The 14,706-nt window shown below is 41.9% G+C and overlaps 1 protein-coding gene across 4 annotated transcripts in view; it reads left to right on the top strand.

Moving 5' to 3' along the window:
* DPF3 (double PHD fingers 3) overlaps positions 1-14,706 on the top strand; it is a 245,745-nt gene that overhangs the window by 189,867 nt on the left and 41,172 nt on the right. Inside the window, exon 11 of one of the 4 annotated variants that reach the window (XM_054691427.1) lies at positions 818-2,131. The exons of the other annotated variants lie outside the window; for them this stretch is intronic. Coding sequence (XP_054547402.1) covers positions 818-1,017 — 200 coding nt within the window. The 3' untranslated portion in view covers positions 1,018-2,131. Of the gene's footprint in view, positions 1-817; positions 2,132-14,706 lie in introns of those variants that run through there. 4 annotated transcript variants of the gene reach the window in all.

Raw genomic sequence — 14,706 nt, 5'->3', positions numbered from 1 at the left:
CTCGGGACTTCTCTGGAGTAATTGAGACCTGATGTGTTTAGTGGCTGGAGTGAAAGAGAGAGAGAGAGAGAGAGAAACAGAGAGTGTGTGTGTGTGTGTGTGTGTGTGCGCACGCATACATGTATGCACATGCTCTTGTGTGTGGATGCGGATCACAGATATTTCCTCCAGTGGTTAAAAAAGATGACTCTATCTACTTAACAGTTATCAGACTTTCCAACTACTTTTTATTTCCAGGGCAATGAATTACCTGATGTAAGGGCAGAATTGAAAGGGTACTGAGAGAATGAGGCTAGAAATGAGTAAAAATAAAAATAAAGCGGATGGAGGCTTAAGCACCTCGAATGTGTTACCTGACAGTAATCCCTTTGTAAAGCTGACTGTCAAAATTTTAAGGACCAACATTGTTCCGATAAACACCAACTGAAAGCACCAAAGAAATACCAACCAGACTTCAAAACTACCAAGGAAACTTTTTGTTTGGGGCGGGTGGAGCGAGCGTGCATGCGTATGTGTGCCTACGGAGGAGAAGCAAGGACGATCGTGGTTGATTCGTTCTCTGTGAGAAGCCGCGGCCTTCTATATCATGGTTAGAGATGATATCTTTTCAGGGAGGGAGGAGGAATCCTTTTCCCTGGAATTGTTTGCTTTGTCCTGCTATCCCAAATCGTCCAGGTGATGAACCAGTTAATCCCTTGTGGTGTGAAATGGTTTATGATCTTGCTATTAAGAATAACATTGTGGTAATGTAATAAGAATATTAATAATGCTGTCTGTTGCTTAACCCATGTGCTGATATATTCATCATACATGTCAGCTCATTTGGGAGGAGAAGGCAGGAAGGAGAAGGCAGCGGCCGCAGCACGCACCACGGAGGACTTATTCGGTTCCACGTCAGAAAGTGACACCTCAACTTTCCACGGCTTTGATGAGGACGATTTGGAAGAGCCTCGCACCTGCCGAGGACGCCGCGGTGGCCGGGGCTCGCCCACAGCAGATAAAAAGGGCAGTTGCTAAACCCACGGAACAGACTCTCTGGGCAATTAGCCACCACCCTCTGACTTTGGTCATTGTTCTGGTTCTGATATATTTTTTTTTAATGAGAGACAACTTAGGTTTTCCCCCCTCTCCTTGCTTTTCCCTCTCACCTTCCACACATCCTGCCCTCCTTCCCCTCTGTTCTGGGTATGTACAGCAGAAGCACAAACTACTGAAACAAAACAAAACAGGACAAAAGAGCAGCGTAACAGTCCTTCAGCGTGACGGCATCGTGATGTCCTATTTATTTTCCATAGACGTGGGGAGTTAGGTGGATTATCTATTTGGGGGGAGGGGATCTTTTTGACATGAGCAGAGTTGATTTTCTCAGTTTTCATATTTATTGGCAAAGTGAAAAGAGGAGGAACATTGGGTTTGGAAACAAAGAGCCAATAACATTAAACAGTTGTTATTTATGTATTCTTGCTATTATTAGAAATGGACCTTTTTCTTTGAGAGAGAGAGAAGGGAAATCAAAGAAATTGAACTAATATCCTGTCTAGAAGAAAGCCACTGGGGGAGGGTTGACTGACGGAGGAGACCTAGCCAGGAGGATTTCCTCCATGGGAGATGATTGCACTTTCTGTACCCCACAGAGTTTGTGGCTCCCCATGGCAGACCCCTCCCCATCTCTCCTCCTTGACCTTTCCATCTTCCTCCCTGCTTGTGAGAAAATGTCAGCAGTTCCAGAGAAGTCTGGGGCTGAACGTGGCCTCCCTCCAGCACCCGGGCCTCGACCCACAGCCACCCGGGCTCCTGGACAGCACAGCCGCTGTTTTGTTGTTGCTGGCTTTTACCTCGCTTTCCTTCTGGCGAAGAGCAATTTCCAAACGCAGGAACGGAATAGAAGCAGAGAGTCATGGACTCAGCAGTGACCCAACAAGCGGATGCCACCCTCCTGGAAGAAAGAATGATACCTCACAGTATACTGCCCCTCCCCTCGCCCTTGTTTAAAAACTTATAAATTCCTGTTGGATGATCAAGTCTCCCGTGTTTCTTCTATTTTTTTTTATAGTGTCCTCCAGGCACTTTGTTTTATGTTTCCAATAGCACCTCCTGAAATAAACCAAAGCAACACTTGCTCAAGGCCCCTGGGAGATGGAGAAGACCCTCCGCCTCGTTGGCAGTCCCACGAGTGAACGGCTGTGCGGTCCTGGGCCAAAGGTAGGTCTCGACTGACCTGCCTTACCATGAGGACACACCATCATAGTTTCTTTGTTTTATATTTTCAGTTTTTCTATCTCCCCATCCATGCCTAGATTGTCTTTTGTTTGCCTGAGTTTAGGCCCCCCGGATAGTGTGGGAGTGGCTACTGGCGCAGCTTCCCCAGCCCTCTGCTGTCTGTGTGTGCATGCATACCCACGCGGGCTGGGCCTGGCTGTGGGAACTGAGGCCTGTGTGGACTGTGGGAGGGGGCTCTGTGTGGAGAACGGTGGGCTTCTGGCCTCAACTGCAAGAGAGAATGGCTGGGGAAGTGTTTGGCTCACTCTGTCTCCCTTGGCTACACCCGGAAGTGGCTTCCAGGGAACTGGGGTTGGAGTTGGTTGCTGTGTTGTGTGGAATGAGGGTGTGTGACCTTGGGGGTGCTGCATATCCAGGGTGGTGGGCTTTGCTTCAGGTACCAATTTCACAGCCAGAGGGATATGTCCAAACTGAACAAGATCTCTGATTAGGCACAGCCCTCTACCGAGCTGATCTGAAGGCTCTGAACTCCCCTAAGTGTGGTTAGGGTCTCCAGCCTCCATGCAAATATAAGTCTAGAAAGACAAGCACTGCCATTCGTCTTGGGTTGGTAGATCCCAGTGGCCACTGCTGCAACAGGCAGTTTGTAAGTGTCTGGGAAGATCTGATTTGACAGTCCAGCCTTTGCAGCTCCTCTTGAATTAGACCTTTTATTAAAATAACAAACCAACCAAACAAAAGCAAGGACCCAGCAACAAAACCCACAAATGGACCCTTTGTGTTTCCCTGGTAGCCTGAGACAGAAAGGGCTTCTACTTTTTTCCTGCTTGGAAAGTGCTTGCTTGGCATTTGCTCTTAGTTGTGAGAGAATGAAGGTAATGACCTCACCCATTTTGGACATTCTACCTAATCTGTTTGTGACTCTGTTCCTGGGAAATATGGCTAAACCTTCAGTGTAATATTCCTGCATGCTTACACGTATGAACAAGTCAATATAGTTGGTTCCAGTTGGTTTCTGCTAAGGGGATATAACCAGCTCTTGCTGTCATTCTTCACCCCTTTATCTGTTCTGATATTTTGGCTCAGGTATCGCATTTAGAACATTGAGATTTGTTCTCATCGATGAAGTGTGAGCTCCCATAAAAATATGTGTACCCGACCTGTACTATCATTTGAAATTGGTGTCATTGTGAGTAGTCTTGAAATTCACAATGACAGTTTGCTATCCAACTTGAATTTTTTAAAAATTCACATAATTAAATGATAACAACCCACCTAATTTTAGAGTCTGGCTTGGGGTTTTGAAGGGGAACCAGAATAAACAATGCAAGCTCATGGAAAGATTTGTCTGAAGTTGGCTATTATCTACTTTATTTTTACTAGTATAGCTTGATGCTCAGTTTCCCTTTCCCCGGGGTGGGGGTGGGGTAGCTGTCCTTATCTTTTTCAATTGACGTAGTAGCCAGTGCTGATATAGTATCTCAGCATGGCCTGAGCACCTTGTCTCACCTTAATTATAGTATCTTTCAATAGAATTTACATCCTTAAAAAAAGAAAAGAACTGGAACTGGAAAAGACTTTGAAGATCAAGTTCATATTTTTCACTTTTTAGTTGAGAAAGATCAATCCAGAGAGGCTGCATTAAATTTGAGAGAGTGGGATGGACATTGAATTAAGTTTGAGAGAGTGGGAGGCAAAAATCTTAAAGCGAAGGAAGAAAACTCAGAGGAAGCTTAAGAGGAGGAAGCTTGCAGTCTTGGGTTTTCAAATATCTTGGTGACTGATGTTATATCTACATCCTCCCTTTCTTTGCCAACATTTATATGCCAGGCATTGATCTGAGTGCTTTCCTTGGAATAGTTCATTTAACACTCTTGACATCCCCATGAAGTGGTACCTCAGTTTACAGACAAGGAAACTGAGGCTTCTGTAATAAGGTTAAGAAATGCTCTTAAGTCCTCACAACTAAGTAAGAGCCAGGTTTTGATCCCTGGCAACCTGATTCCAGGACAGGTACTCTTTACCTTTACCAGTGTAAAGGTAAATGTATTCATTTCATGAATACATATACATAGTTACATATATGCATGTATTTTGTATCATTTATAACCATGTTCATGCATCTGTAATTGATATCTAGGTAGATAGACTCTACACACACACGCACAGAGATATCTCCTTTTACCTTTTCTCAGGTCTAAGTGAAGAAAGGTGACTTTGTAATGAAACTAACTTCAAAAGGTAACCTTATTAAGAGCAATTTCATAACTGAAGAGTGAGCAATTAGATCCCCAAGAAGATACTTTCAATTAAAATTATGTGCAGAATATAATAGAGTTCAACTTTTAAACCATCCTTTCTAGAGAGTTCCTTCTGATGTCTATTAGAGACAAAGATCTCCTTTTTTTGTGACCTCGGGAGTTGTAAGAGTTACATGTGTGAGCAATCAATAAATCTATTGTTTTGTTGTTGCTTTTATTAAATAAATATCTCCACTCAATTTTTAAAATAGAAGAAATTGGAATCATCCAGGTAAAAATAATCAGACTAGTTTCCTTTGTCCTCAGTTCAGTACAGCACCACCCAAAATGTTTCAAAAATGTCACCTAATTTTCTGAGTCTTAGCAGAAAGATAAGAGAATCAGAGATATAGAACTTCCTAAGTTTTGTACAACATTGAAAGCCCCTGGGGGAACAGTTGATGTAAAGGTGATTACTGTTGTTGTCTATCTGATGTTTTTTCCTACCTAGAACAATCTAATCTTTTATTTCTGTTACTGAGGCTCTGTAGAAATCAGATCCTCTAATCACTAGAACACTGGGAGGAAGAAATATGCATTTAATTTTTTAAAGGTACTTTGAAGTCAGTAATGCAATTTGCTACTGATATTTGAGAGAGAAGGATTTAATAAAAATATGATGTTCGCATCAATAGTACCCCTTTAAGTCTTCCTGCTTACTTTGCATCTCTGTATGTACCTAATGGGCTGCAGCCTGCTATTGCCTTTCTATAGCACTTGAGGGGACATAAGATCTTTACTTGGGGAGAGAACTAAGGGCTGTTTGGAGGTTCTCACTTCATGGTGGAATAAGATTAATTAATATTATCTCAGTATGCCTCCTGTTACATCTGATGAATATTATCTTGAACTTATACTTAAAAGTTTGAGCAGACTCATATACTAGGAGTTTTTCTGTAGGGGATTTTGTCTAGCCTAGTGAAGTTACTTGTGTATTTTCTGAGTGAGGCATTTTATTGTAGTGAGAAGCCTAGAGTAGAGTAAAAAGTTCTGGGTTCTGGACTCAGTCCCTTGTGAGTTCATTGCCATGAATCTCCATCCCAGTGCCTTGGTCCCTAGGATAGAGACAGTTCTTATGCTGGTATAATGTAGAACCAATAGCACCTCATGATGATCCTTAAAGCAACCATGAGAGGAGGATAAATAGTATTTGTCCCCATTTACTGATGAGGAGACTGAAGTTTGATTAGATTGAGGGACTTGTCTACTGATCTAGGACCAGTAAGTAGTGTCTGGTCTTCTAGTACTTTCTAATCCGCCTGTACTGACTTTCCTATAAGTCAGATTGAAGGGTTCTTGAGTAAAACCAGTAAAGGGCTTTGAGGTCATTCATCCTATATTATCTAATGTGATCTGCGATCACAGTAGATTTCCATAGAGAATAGCAATGACTTAATCCTCATGAACTTTCCCAAGGACCTCCAGTTGAGCCTCATAATGGTCAGTGTTTTGGTATTGGCATTAGGGTGGGGGTAAGGGTGGTGAGAATGGTGATATGTCAGGGAGTGAATACTTTAGCCCTATTTTGGTTACATACCCAAGCATTTCTAACACTGAAACATTGAATTATATAATATTGTTGTGCTTAATTAGTGATTTCTAACCATTTACTTAAAATAACAGAATGGGGAAAACCATTCTACATTGATCAATTTATAAAATAGCTGAGATTTATGGAAAATTCCTGTCAGAACTGAAGTATTAGCTAAAAAACATTGGTATTTAGGTTTTCTAAGCAACTCAATACTGACTCTCAATCAATGATTAAGATTTTTAAGAAAAATTTAAATTTTGAAATAATTTCAGGCTTACAAAAAACATTCATAAGTTTAATGTAAAGAATTCCCATTCCTCATCATCTACATTCTCCAAATAACCATAATACAATAATAACAATCAAGAAATTAATATTGATGTGATTCTACAATTTACAGGCTTTACTCAGATTTTGACAATTATTTCACTAATGTCCTTTTTGTAGCCCACAAGCCAGTCTAGGATCACATGTTGCATTTACCTTTCACGTACTTTTAAAGTCCTTTAATCTTAAGTAGTTAGCTTCACAGTCTTCATTTCCCATAACTTTGCTACTTCTGATGATTATAGGCTAGTTATTTCATTACCTTTAGGTTCGTTTGTTGTTTCCTAATGATTAAAATCAGCTTATGCATTTTTGGTAAGAATATCAAAGAAATGATGTTGTATCCTTCTCAGTGATTGTCAGGGGGTACATGTTGATTTATTCCATTAATAGTGATGCAGACAGGGCCTCCCTGGTGGTGCAAGGGGTTAAGCACTGCACTAGGAAGCAATCCGCAGCCTCTGCAGCATGAGGTTGATCCCTGACCTGCCAGGGAGCTACCCACACAGCACAGCAGACCTCTCCTGACTTGCCCGCTCCTCCCCTCAGCAGTGTATTTCAGTCATTCTGCCTGTTCTGTTCTACACTCTGTCTCTGGTGAATCCTCTCACCCCCGCATCACTGGCCTCTACCCCAGCTCTTGTATGTATAAATAAATAAATCTTTAAAAAAAATAGTGATGCAGATAATTTGGTCTTTCAGCTGAGGTTCAGGTTAGCATATATGACAATATTTTCATTCATATATACCTTTGTTCACTTGACAACTAGAATCTGAGTAACAGAGTATACTGTTTTTCTACTCAGTCCCTTGAAGAATAGAAGGAAATTAAACAAGGGGCCAGTGGATTTATTGCAACCTATTTAGGCATACTAGATGTTCACAAGTGGTTAAAAACCTGTGAGAGCTTCATGGGGTGGTATGTGATTATTTTTGCTGTGGAGCACAGGAGTCAGGGAGATTTTGTTGGGGGAAGCCATGCAAATCAACAAGGAGTCTAGACTGCCCATTGCTGTTTAATCTGTAGGCAAGAGTGTCTGCTGTCAGAAAGAATAGAAACAGAGCTGAACAAAAAGCAAAGCTGGGAATCACAACCTGAACTTTGTAAAATGGCAAAAATCACAGTATTAAAAAATGTTTAAGATTCGTTCTGTAGCATTTTTCTCATGCCACAAGTATAGCCCTTGTCCCAATATATTACAATTTTAGTCTTTCTCATCAAACAGATGTGTTTCTTGAGGGCAAAGATGATGTCATTCAGGTCCCTCAGACAGTGCCTGGCACCATTGTGCCATAGTATTTATTGAAGTAAACTGAGAATGGAGCAATGATTCTGAGCTACTAATTAGTGGAAAGATTTAGGGTCTCATTCTATACATGGTGGATGCTCAATAAATATTGGTGACAGAAAGGTTGGGGAAGTCTTAAGTGGACACAGCTTCCACTAGTCCAGTCAAAGGGGGTAGATAGAGTCTGGAGGTGGAGTGGTGAAAGGGTGAGGGGAGGGGGATGGGGCTTAAGTCAAGGGGAAGGGAGAATTTGAAGATGCCTGGAGGGATGGAAAGCTAAGCCACCTCGAGGGGGCGCTGAGAGCAGAGGACTAAGAACACAGTAGGACCCACTTTTGGCCCAGACAAAGGAAACAGAAGGAAAAACGGATGTTAGGAACATGTAGTTGGAAGCAACTAACCTGTCATTTTTGAGGTGGCTCAAATGGGTAGATTTAGGGAAAAAAGTGAGTATGTGTTGGGGTGGGGCCAAAAGTGGAAATCTGAGGAAACTAAAGACCCACTGAAAGAATGGCTGGTGACTTCTGAGCAGGGGTGTCGGGGATGTTGGGACAGAAACCCTCCTGTAGGGGTGAAAGTCTGACCATGCCCTACAGGGGAACATTTGGCAGGTGCTCTGTGGGAGGCCTGGAGAAAGGCCAACTGGTTTAGCACTGGAGTGAAGGGGCTGGAGGCCAGTAGAACATCAAGAAGAGATGAGCACTAGGCAAGAAGACAGGAGCCTGAAGGTCCACCACAACAGCAGATCTGTGCAGTTGGGCCGCGGGGTGGGATGGGTGGTTGGAGGGGAAAGAGAGAGGAATAGATGTGGAGAGAGTGCCTGGAAATGGGTGGCAATGAGACCTTTCTGAGCCTCCCTTTGAAAACATAAGTAAGCAGACTCAGCTCTGGAATTGCATCTGATCCAGTCGTGTGTGCCTGACCAGAGCATATGGCTTGGGTACTAGGAGAGAAGGGGGGTGGGGAGGGGAGTTTCAACTTGGAAGAGACTGAGCCTCTCTTTTGATTTTGATCTTTGTTCCCAGTTGAACCCCTTCTTCATTCCTCACTCTCTGGATACTCAACTTAATGTGAACCAGGCACTGTTAGGGGCACCCATCTCTGCCCTCAGGAACTGCTTCTGGGGTGAAATGTGATAGTACTTGGTCTTATTGCTTAGTCCTTTGTGCCGACCTTTCCATTCCAAAGACCAAAATAACTTAGCAGATTTCATTTCAGCTGGAAGCAAAATCCATGCCTCTTTGATACCCATCTGGGCTAAAGGACCCACCTAGCATCACTGGCCACCAGGTTGCTTGGGATCACTGGACTAGATGAGGACTGGAATGGGTCTCTTGGCTCGGTGCTTTCAATGAGTAATTCTAACACTTTGGGCAGAGTTGGGGTGAGGATGTATACTTGTGTTCTTTTGGACTTAGGCCAAATGGGGCATCAGTTGGAGTTTCCTGGCCTACACTCCTGGAACTACTCATTCCCATTTAGGTGACAGGAAGATAGATTGGATCATGATGCTCCTTCTGGGATATTTTACCCAGGATATGCTTAAAGGTGGTTGGCTTGCTTTCCAAGTGTATGGAAAAAGAAAAGATTTTGCTAATGCCCACTTTTGCCCACTATACCCCCTATTTCAGAACACAGCAAATGTCAGCTGTGTCCTGTTTCTTGTGTCATTCAGTTGCCCAGGAGAAGCTGTTCCTGGCTGACTTTGCACTGCTGATGTTGGAGGTGTGGCCACTAGTCTGGTTCTCCTGGTTCATGGCCACTGCCTCGTTACTGTGGCCATGGGTTGGTGGTTTGGTTTCTTTTTTCTTTTCAATTCATTTCATCTCCGCCACCCCTTAATTTTAATCTTTCTTGTTTTTTTTAGGTAGTTGTTATGTGCTGTTGTTTTTTGTTTTATCTTTTGTTGCCTTTCCCTCTGCAGTCAACTCTATGACCTGGGGACTCCAGCATCCTTCAAGCAAGCCATTTCCGAAGAAGGCGAAAAGAAGCCACGATGATTTGTACCTACTCCTTCTCCTTCTCTTCCTCTTCCCTTGCCTGGCCCCCTCCTGCGTGTGTGTTTCAGCCGACACAGGAGCCTGGATTGTGGAAAAACCTCCAGTGCAATCAGCTCAGAAAAGTCTTGGGAATGGCCTCAGTTTGTGCAATAAGAAGATTTTTTTTTTTCCTTTTTAAAATTCTTCATTACATTTTCTTTAATTGTCTGTGAGAAAGTACCCAGGTCAGACTGGAATTGCTCTGCAATTGATTGCTCTACGATCTAACTGAACACAACAAACTGACAAAAAAGAGAGTTATTTTATTTATTTCAATATTTAAAAGAGAAAAAGTGCTGGCATTGCACAATATTTTTGTTTAAAGTTACTTCTGCTTCAAAAATTAAAAGAATTTTGTGAAGACATGAAATCAAAAGAGTGCTTAATGTAAAATAAAGACTGCCTATTAACTCTAAGGAAAAATACCCCACATTTTTAATAAGAAAATAAAGATCAACTCTGCTCTCTCAGGCTTTGTAAAAAGCCATTCATGTATGTGCTTTAGGTATTTTTATTTCTGCGAGTTGGATGTGGTAAGTGAGGAGTGATCAGTTTTTTTTTCCCTTCTTCAAAAGTCTGTTGAAAGTGTTGTGATGTTAAATGATCATGTGTTCAGAACTGACTGAAATAAATTAGCCACAGGGGCTATTAGCAGTCTCCTCAACCCCAACTCCCCCAAAACAAAAACAAAACAACCTCTCCCCTCACCTCAGGCCGGCCCCATTTATCTGAATGTCAAGAAGCAGCCTGCCTCCTGGTTATGTCTGAAGAGACCTAGTCGTGAAAGGAACCCCACCTAGTGATTAATCTAGTGATGTAGCTCCACGAGTTCAGCAGATTGGAACGTGGACAGTTTTGTTTAAAATAACACAGTAAAGGAAATTTTTAAAAGATGTCAAAAAATAAATACCAGCTGAGATTTTATGAATTCAGCCATCTAACAAATCCTAGAGGACATTTGCAAAGGGAGCCTTCTGCTGACCTGACTTGGGATTCTAGAACTGTCCCCAAAGGCAAGGAAAGCCAAGATGAATAATGGTGACCTCTCAGATTCAGTTGCCGGTGGGGGTAAGGAGAAAAGCAAGCGTCCTAACATGTCCTTTTATGGCCGTGTTGGAGGAGGTGCACGTGGTGGCTTAGGACATGGATTCAACATGGCATCTAGGGAGGAGCTGGGCTGACTGGCTGGATTACTGGGTTCTACTCCCAGTCTTCTACATGTCCATGCTCTTGAGTTTTCCTTACTTGTAAGCAGAGTGAGAATAATACATGTACACTCTAACGCTGGATATTCTTGTCAGTAAAAGTCCTTGAGATGTCCGTTACTGAGATGGTTCAGAATCTCGGTGTTTCTTTTGCCTTTGAAAGGCGAGATGGGGTGGGCACAGACCTCCTGCCAGCTCTTTCAGATTTCTCATTCAAGGCCCGTTCCTTGGGGGGATCACCAAGAGTGACTTTGTATCATTTTTTATCCCATTTCTGTGACATTTTCTGATAGAAAATGTCCCTTTTCAAGATGCTGATAATTATAGTAATAGCCCTGTCTCCAACCAACTCCCATAAGTTATAACGTATAGGATTTTTGTGATATTTGCATAATGTAGGGTTTGTATCGTTTGTGTAAGTTTCTGTTAAATAAAAGTCTGTTTCCAATGCTCCTATAGCACCTCTGTACATTTTGCTTTACCAACCTCATCCTATAAGAGCTCGACTTTCATACTGTCCTGTAGAAGGGACTGCTAAAGTGATTCTGCCCACCTGCCTTCCTGAGATTGGCTGAACCCTCTTGTTTATTTAGAATCACAGTCTAGAAGAGCTGTTGCACTGGCTTGGCTGGCAGGTGATGGCAGAGGAAGTGGACATACCAGGTGGGTGGTTGAGAGCCAGAACCTGCTCTCTGAGTGCAGAGTTGCTGTCACCCACCCACCGTCACGACCACCACCTTTGCCCTCTACATGGCCAAAAGAGACAATGGAGAGCCTGGGTATGTGTGTAGAGTTACTGTGCCTGCTAGTGGTACCATCCCAGCAGTGCTGAAAATAGCTTTGCACAAGAATGTGAGCTTTGGTGTTCCTGGGGAAAGCTGGGAGGTTAATGTTTCCATTCCTGAAAGGTGGTCTTGGTGGGGCATGCTGCCAGTGGGTGCCACTGTAGAGTGCTCCTTCTGCTTGGCTCTTGTCTGTGTGTATGGAGATGGACACTCTTCTCTGATGGGTCTGCTAAGTAAGATAGAGTCAGACCAACTTTTCAGGCCAGGTCTTGTCCTCCAGGTATTGCCAGCCCAGGTGGCCCAGGTGGAGAAGGAATGTTCCTTGGATGCTGCTGTGCCTGCATCCTACCTGCCTTTAGAATGAATGCCGTGTTGTGACCTTCATTATGGACTTTGTATGTTTCCCTCGCAGTGAAAAGAACCTTACATACCTGTAATCCTCCTTTGGCACCCCTGCCCCTTTATTGTGGTAAAATATATATAGCATAAAATTTATGATTTTAACCATTTTTAAATTGTACAGGTTAGCAACACTTAGTACATCTGCATTGTTGTGCAACCATCACCACTCTCCTTTTCCAGAACCCTTTTTGTCTTCTTCAGTTGAAATTCTGTACACATTTAATACTAGTTCCTTATTCCCTTCTCCCTCTAACCCCTGACAGGCACTACTCTACTGTCTCTAGGAATTTGACTATTCTAGGTACCTCATATAAGTAGAATTGTTCAATATTTATTCTTTTGTGATTGACAAATTTCTTAACATAGTGTCTTTAAGGTGTATGTATGGTGTAGCATGTGTCAGAATTTTATTCCTTTTTAAGAATGAATATTCCATTGTAGCACATTCTGTTTATTCATCTGTCGACATTAGGAGTAAAAAAAGAAGTTTTGTACGTTTATTACACACTACTCACTGCCTCCAGTGGCTCACATTTTAGACAGCAGATCCAGTTCAGAGGTCACCTGCAGTCTTAAATATCTTCTTAGGAAAGAAGTGAGTGAAATCTTTCTTCTAATCTATCTATATCATGGGTAAAGGGAACCTTGATTCTGATGGATGGATTTTTGTCTACCTAAAGTATGTTGCACCTTATGACTAAGGATTTCTTTGTAGATAGTATCTCTGGTTGCTTATATAGGCACAAGATGACTAACAAGGAGCTGTAGTATCAATGTAAATAGCTAAGGGCAGAGGATACCCTGGAGAATCAAATGTTTAATGGTGAGCTGCGAGGGCAGGGACTGTCCGATGGTGAGTAGTTGGCAAAGCATGCATGTGTTTTATGTCTGCAGATGGTCGCTGGCCAAGATGGAGGGGGAAAGTGTACATGTGAGCCAGAAAAAGAGAAAAATCACTTTCCACATCCATTTGGAGACATTAATTAGTATAAAGTGTTAGCTTGGGGTTGGAGATTTAGGAGCAGGTAACTTTAGTGATGAAGCAGGTCAAATGTGAGAAAATCAACAGCACCAGGAGGATGGGGTTGGGGGAAGCCCTTGATATTCAGCCACAAGTCACAGGGAGATAATGGGGAATGGTGAAGCATGACAAGGCAGACCCTGTGCTTGAATGGGGTCCTCACTACCCCAACTTCAGGGATGTGGACCTAGGGCTCTCAGGTCCCAGATGTTTCAAGGGCACCTTTGGGGAGACCTCCCCATTTAAAACTATTGGTAGTAAATTAAAAACACAAACACCAGAAATCAACTTTGTGTGGCCTAAACCAAATGTGAGCATGTGCTAGACACCCTTTGATGGCTTGGGGCAGCTTTGCCAAGGGCTGCCAATGGGGGGCGAAGCTGAAGTTGAGGTTGGAATGCAAGTCTTCATACAGCAGGTGCTTGACTTCATCTGCGGATGTGTCTCGTGTATTCTGAATTAGAACTCTTACATGCTGGGAACAGGTTCCAGGCTTGATCTCTGGATGGATCTTGCTCATGATTCAGTGTGTATTAGGGATTCTAGTAGAAAACAATCTCCTTCTAGTCCCTTTCCCTCTGCATGTTAATGAACAATCCCTTCCCTTTAAAACTCTGGGCAGCTTAGAGATATGTTTTTTATTTTACTTCATTCTTATTGCGGGCCAGGCACCTGTTGCATCATATTCTTTTTACCCTTTTCTAAAAACTCCAAATACTCCATGTGACTAGAACTGATAAAGTTTCATTGTATCCTCAAATCAACAAATTCAGTTCTTCCTTTGATTTAAAGGAATATTTTAAATCACTACATATTTTATTGTTTATATACATATATTTTTTACAGAATATTTAAGTATAAAACACTTAAAAGCATACTTAAAAATTCTGGAAGAAGATATTTATTTTAATATTAGATATTATATATTATTTACACATAATTCCTCCAGAGTTCTTGTTATATGTTATTTGTTATATACATATATGATAAATTTTATGTATTATATATAATTTTATATATTTGTTACCTGTACTTATATCTCACATATATTAAGTATTATATATAATATAAATATCTTCATTCAGAACTTCCATTATTTCAATTTGTCTTTAAAGTGTTTTACATGTTATATGCATCTTATTACAGAGGATACTTTGTAAGAGAGTCAGGCCAAATTTTATGCAAAATTGTATGCAAAGGCTACTCACTTAGATAACGGTTCTTTTCTTTTGGTGGGGTGGGGAGGAGATTCTTCTCTCTCTCTCTCTCTCTCTCTCTCTTTGTAAAGATTTTAAAAGAACAGATTATTAGGAAAAGGAGAAAGGAAAAAAGAGACACCTGCATAGTCACAGGCAGGCCAGGAGGAGAGCTGCTGGGAGATAATTCTGAATTAGCAGTTTTTTTCCATGTGATTTAAAATGAGGGGTCTGCAAACTCTTCTTATAAAGGCTTGGATAGTAAATATTTTAGACTTTGTCAACCAGCATATGTTGAGCAACTACTCAGTTCTGGGATTGTAGCATGAATGTAGCTGCAGACAATATATAAATCAATGGCCATGACAGTGTTTTAATAAAACTTTAT

The sequence above is a fragment of the Talpa occidentalis genome, unplaced genomic scaffold (assembly GCF_014898055.3).
Source record: "Talpa occidentalis isolate TD23 unplaced genomic scaffold, MPIMG_talOcc4v2.1 talOcc4.11, whole genome shotgun sequence".
NCBI classification, from domain to species: domain Eukaryota; kingdom Metazoa; phylum Chordata; class Mammalia; order Eulipotyphla; family Talpidae; genus Talpa; species Talpa occidentalis.
This window is presented reverse-complemented; position numbering and strand designations above follow the sequence as displayed.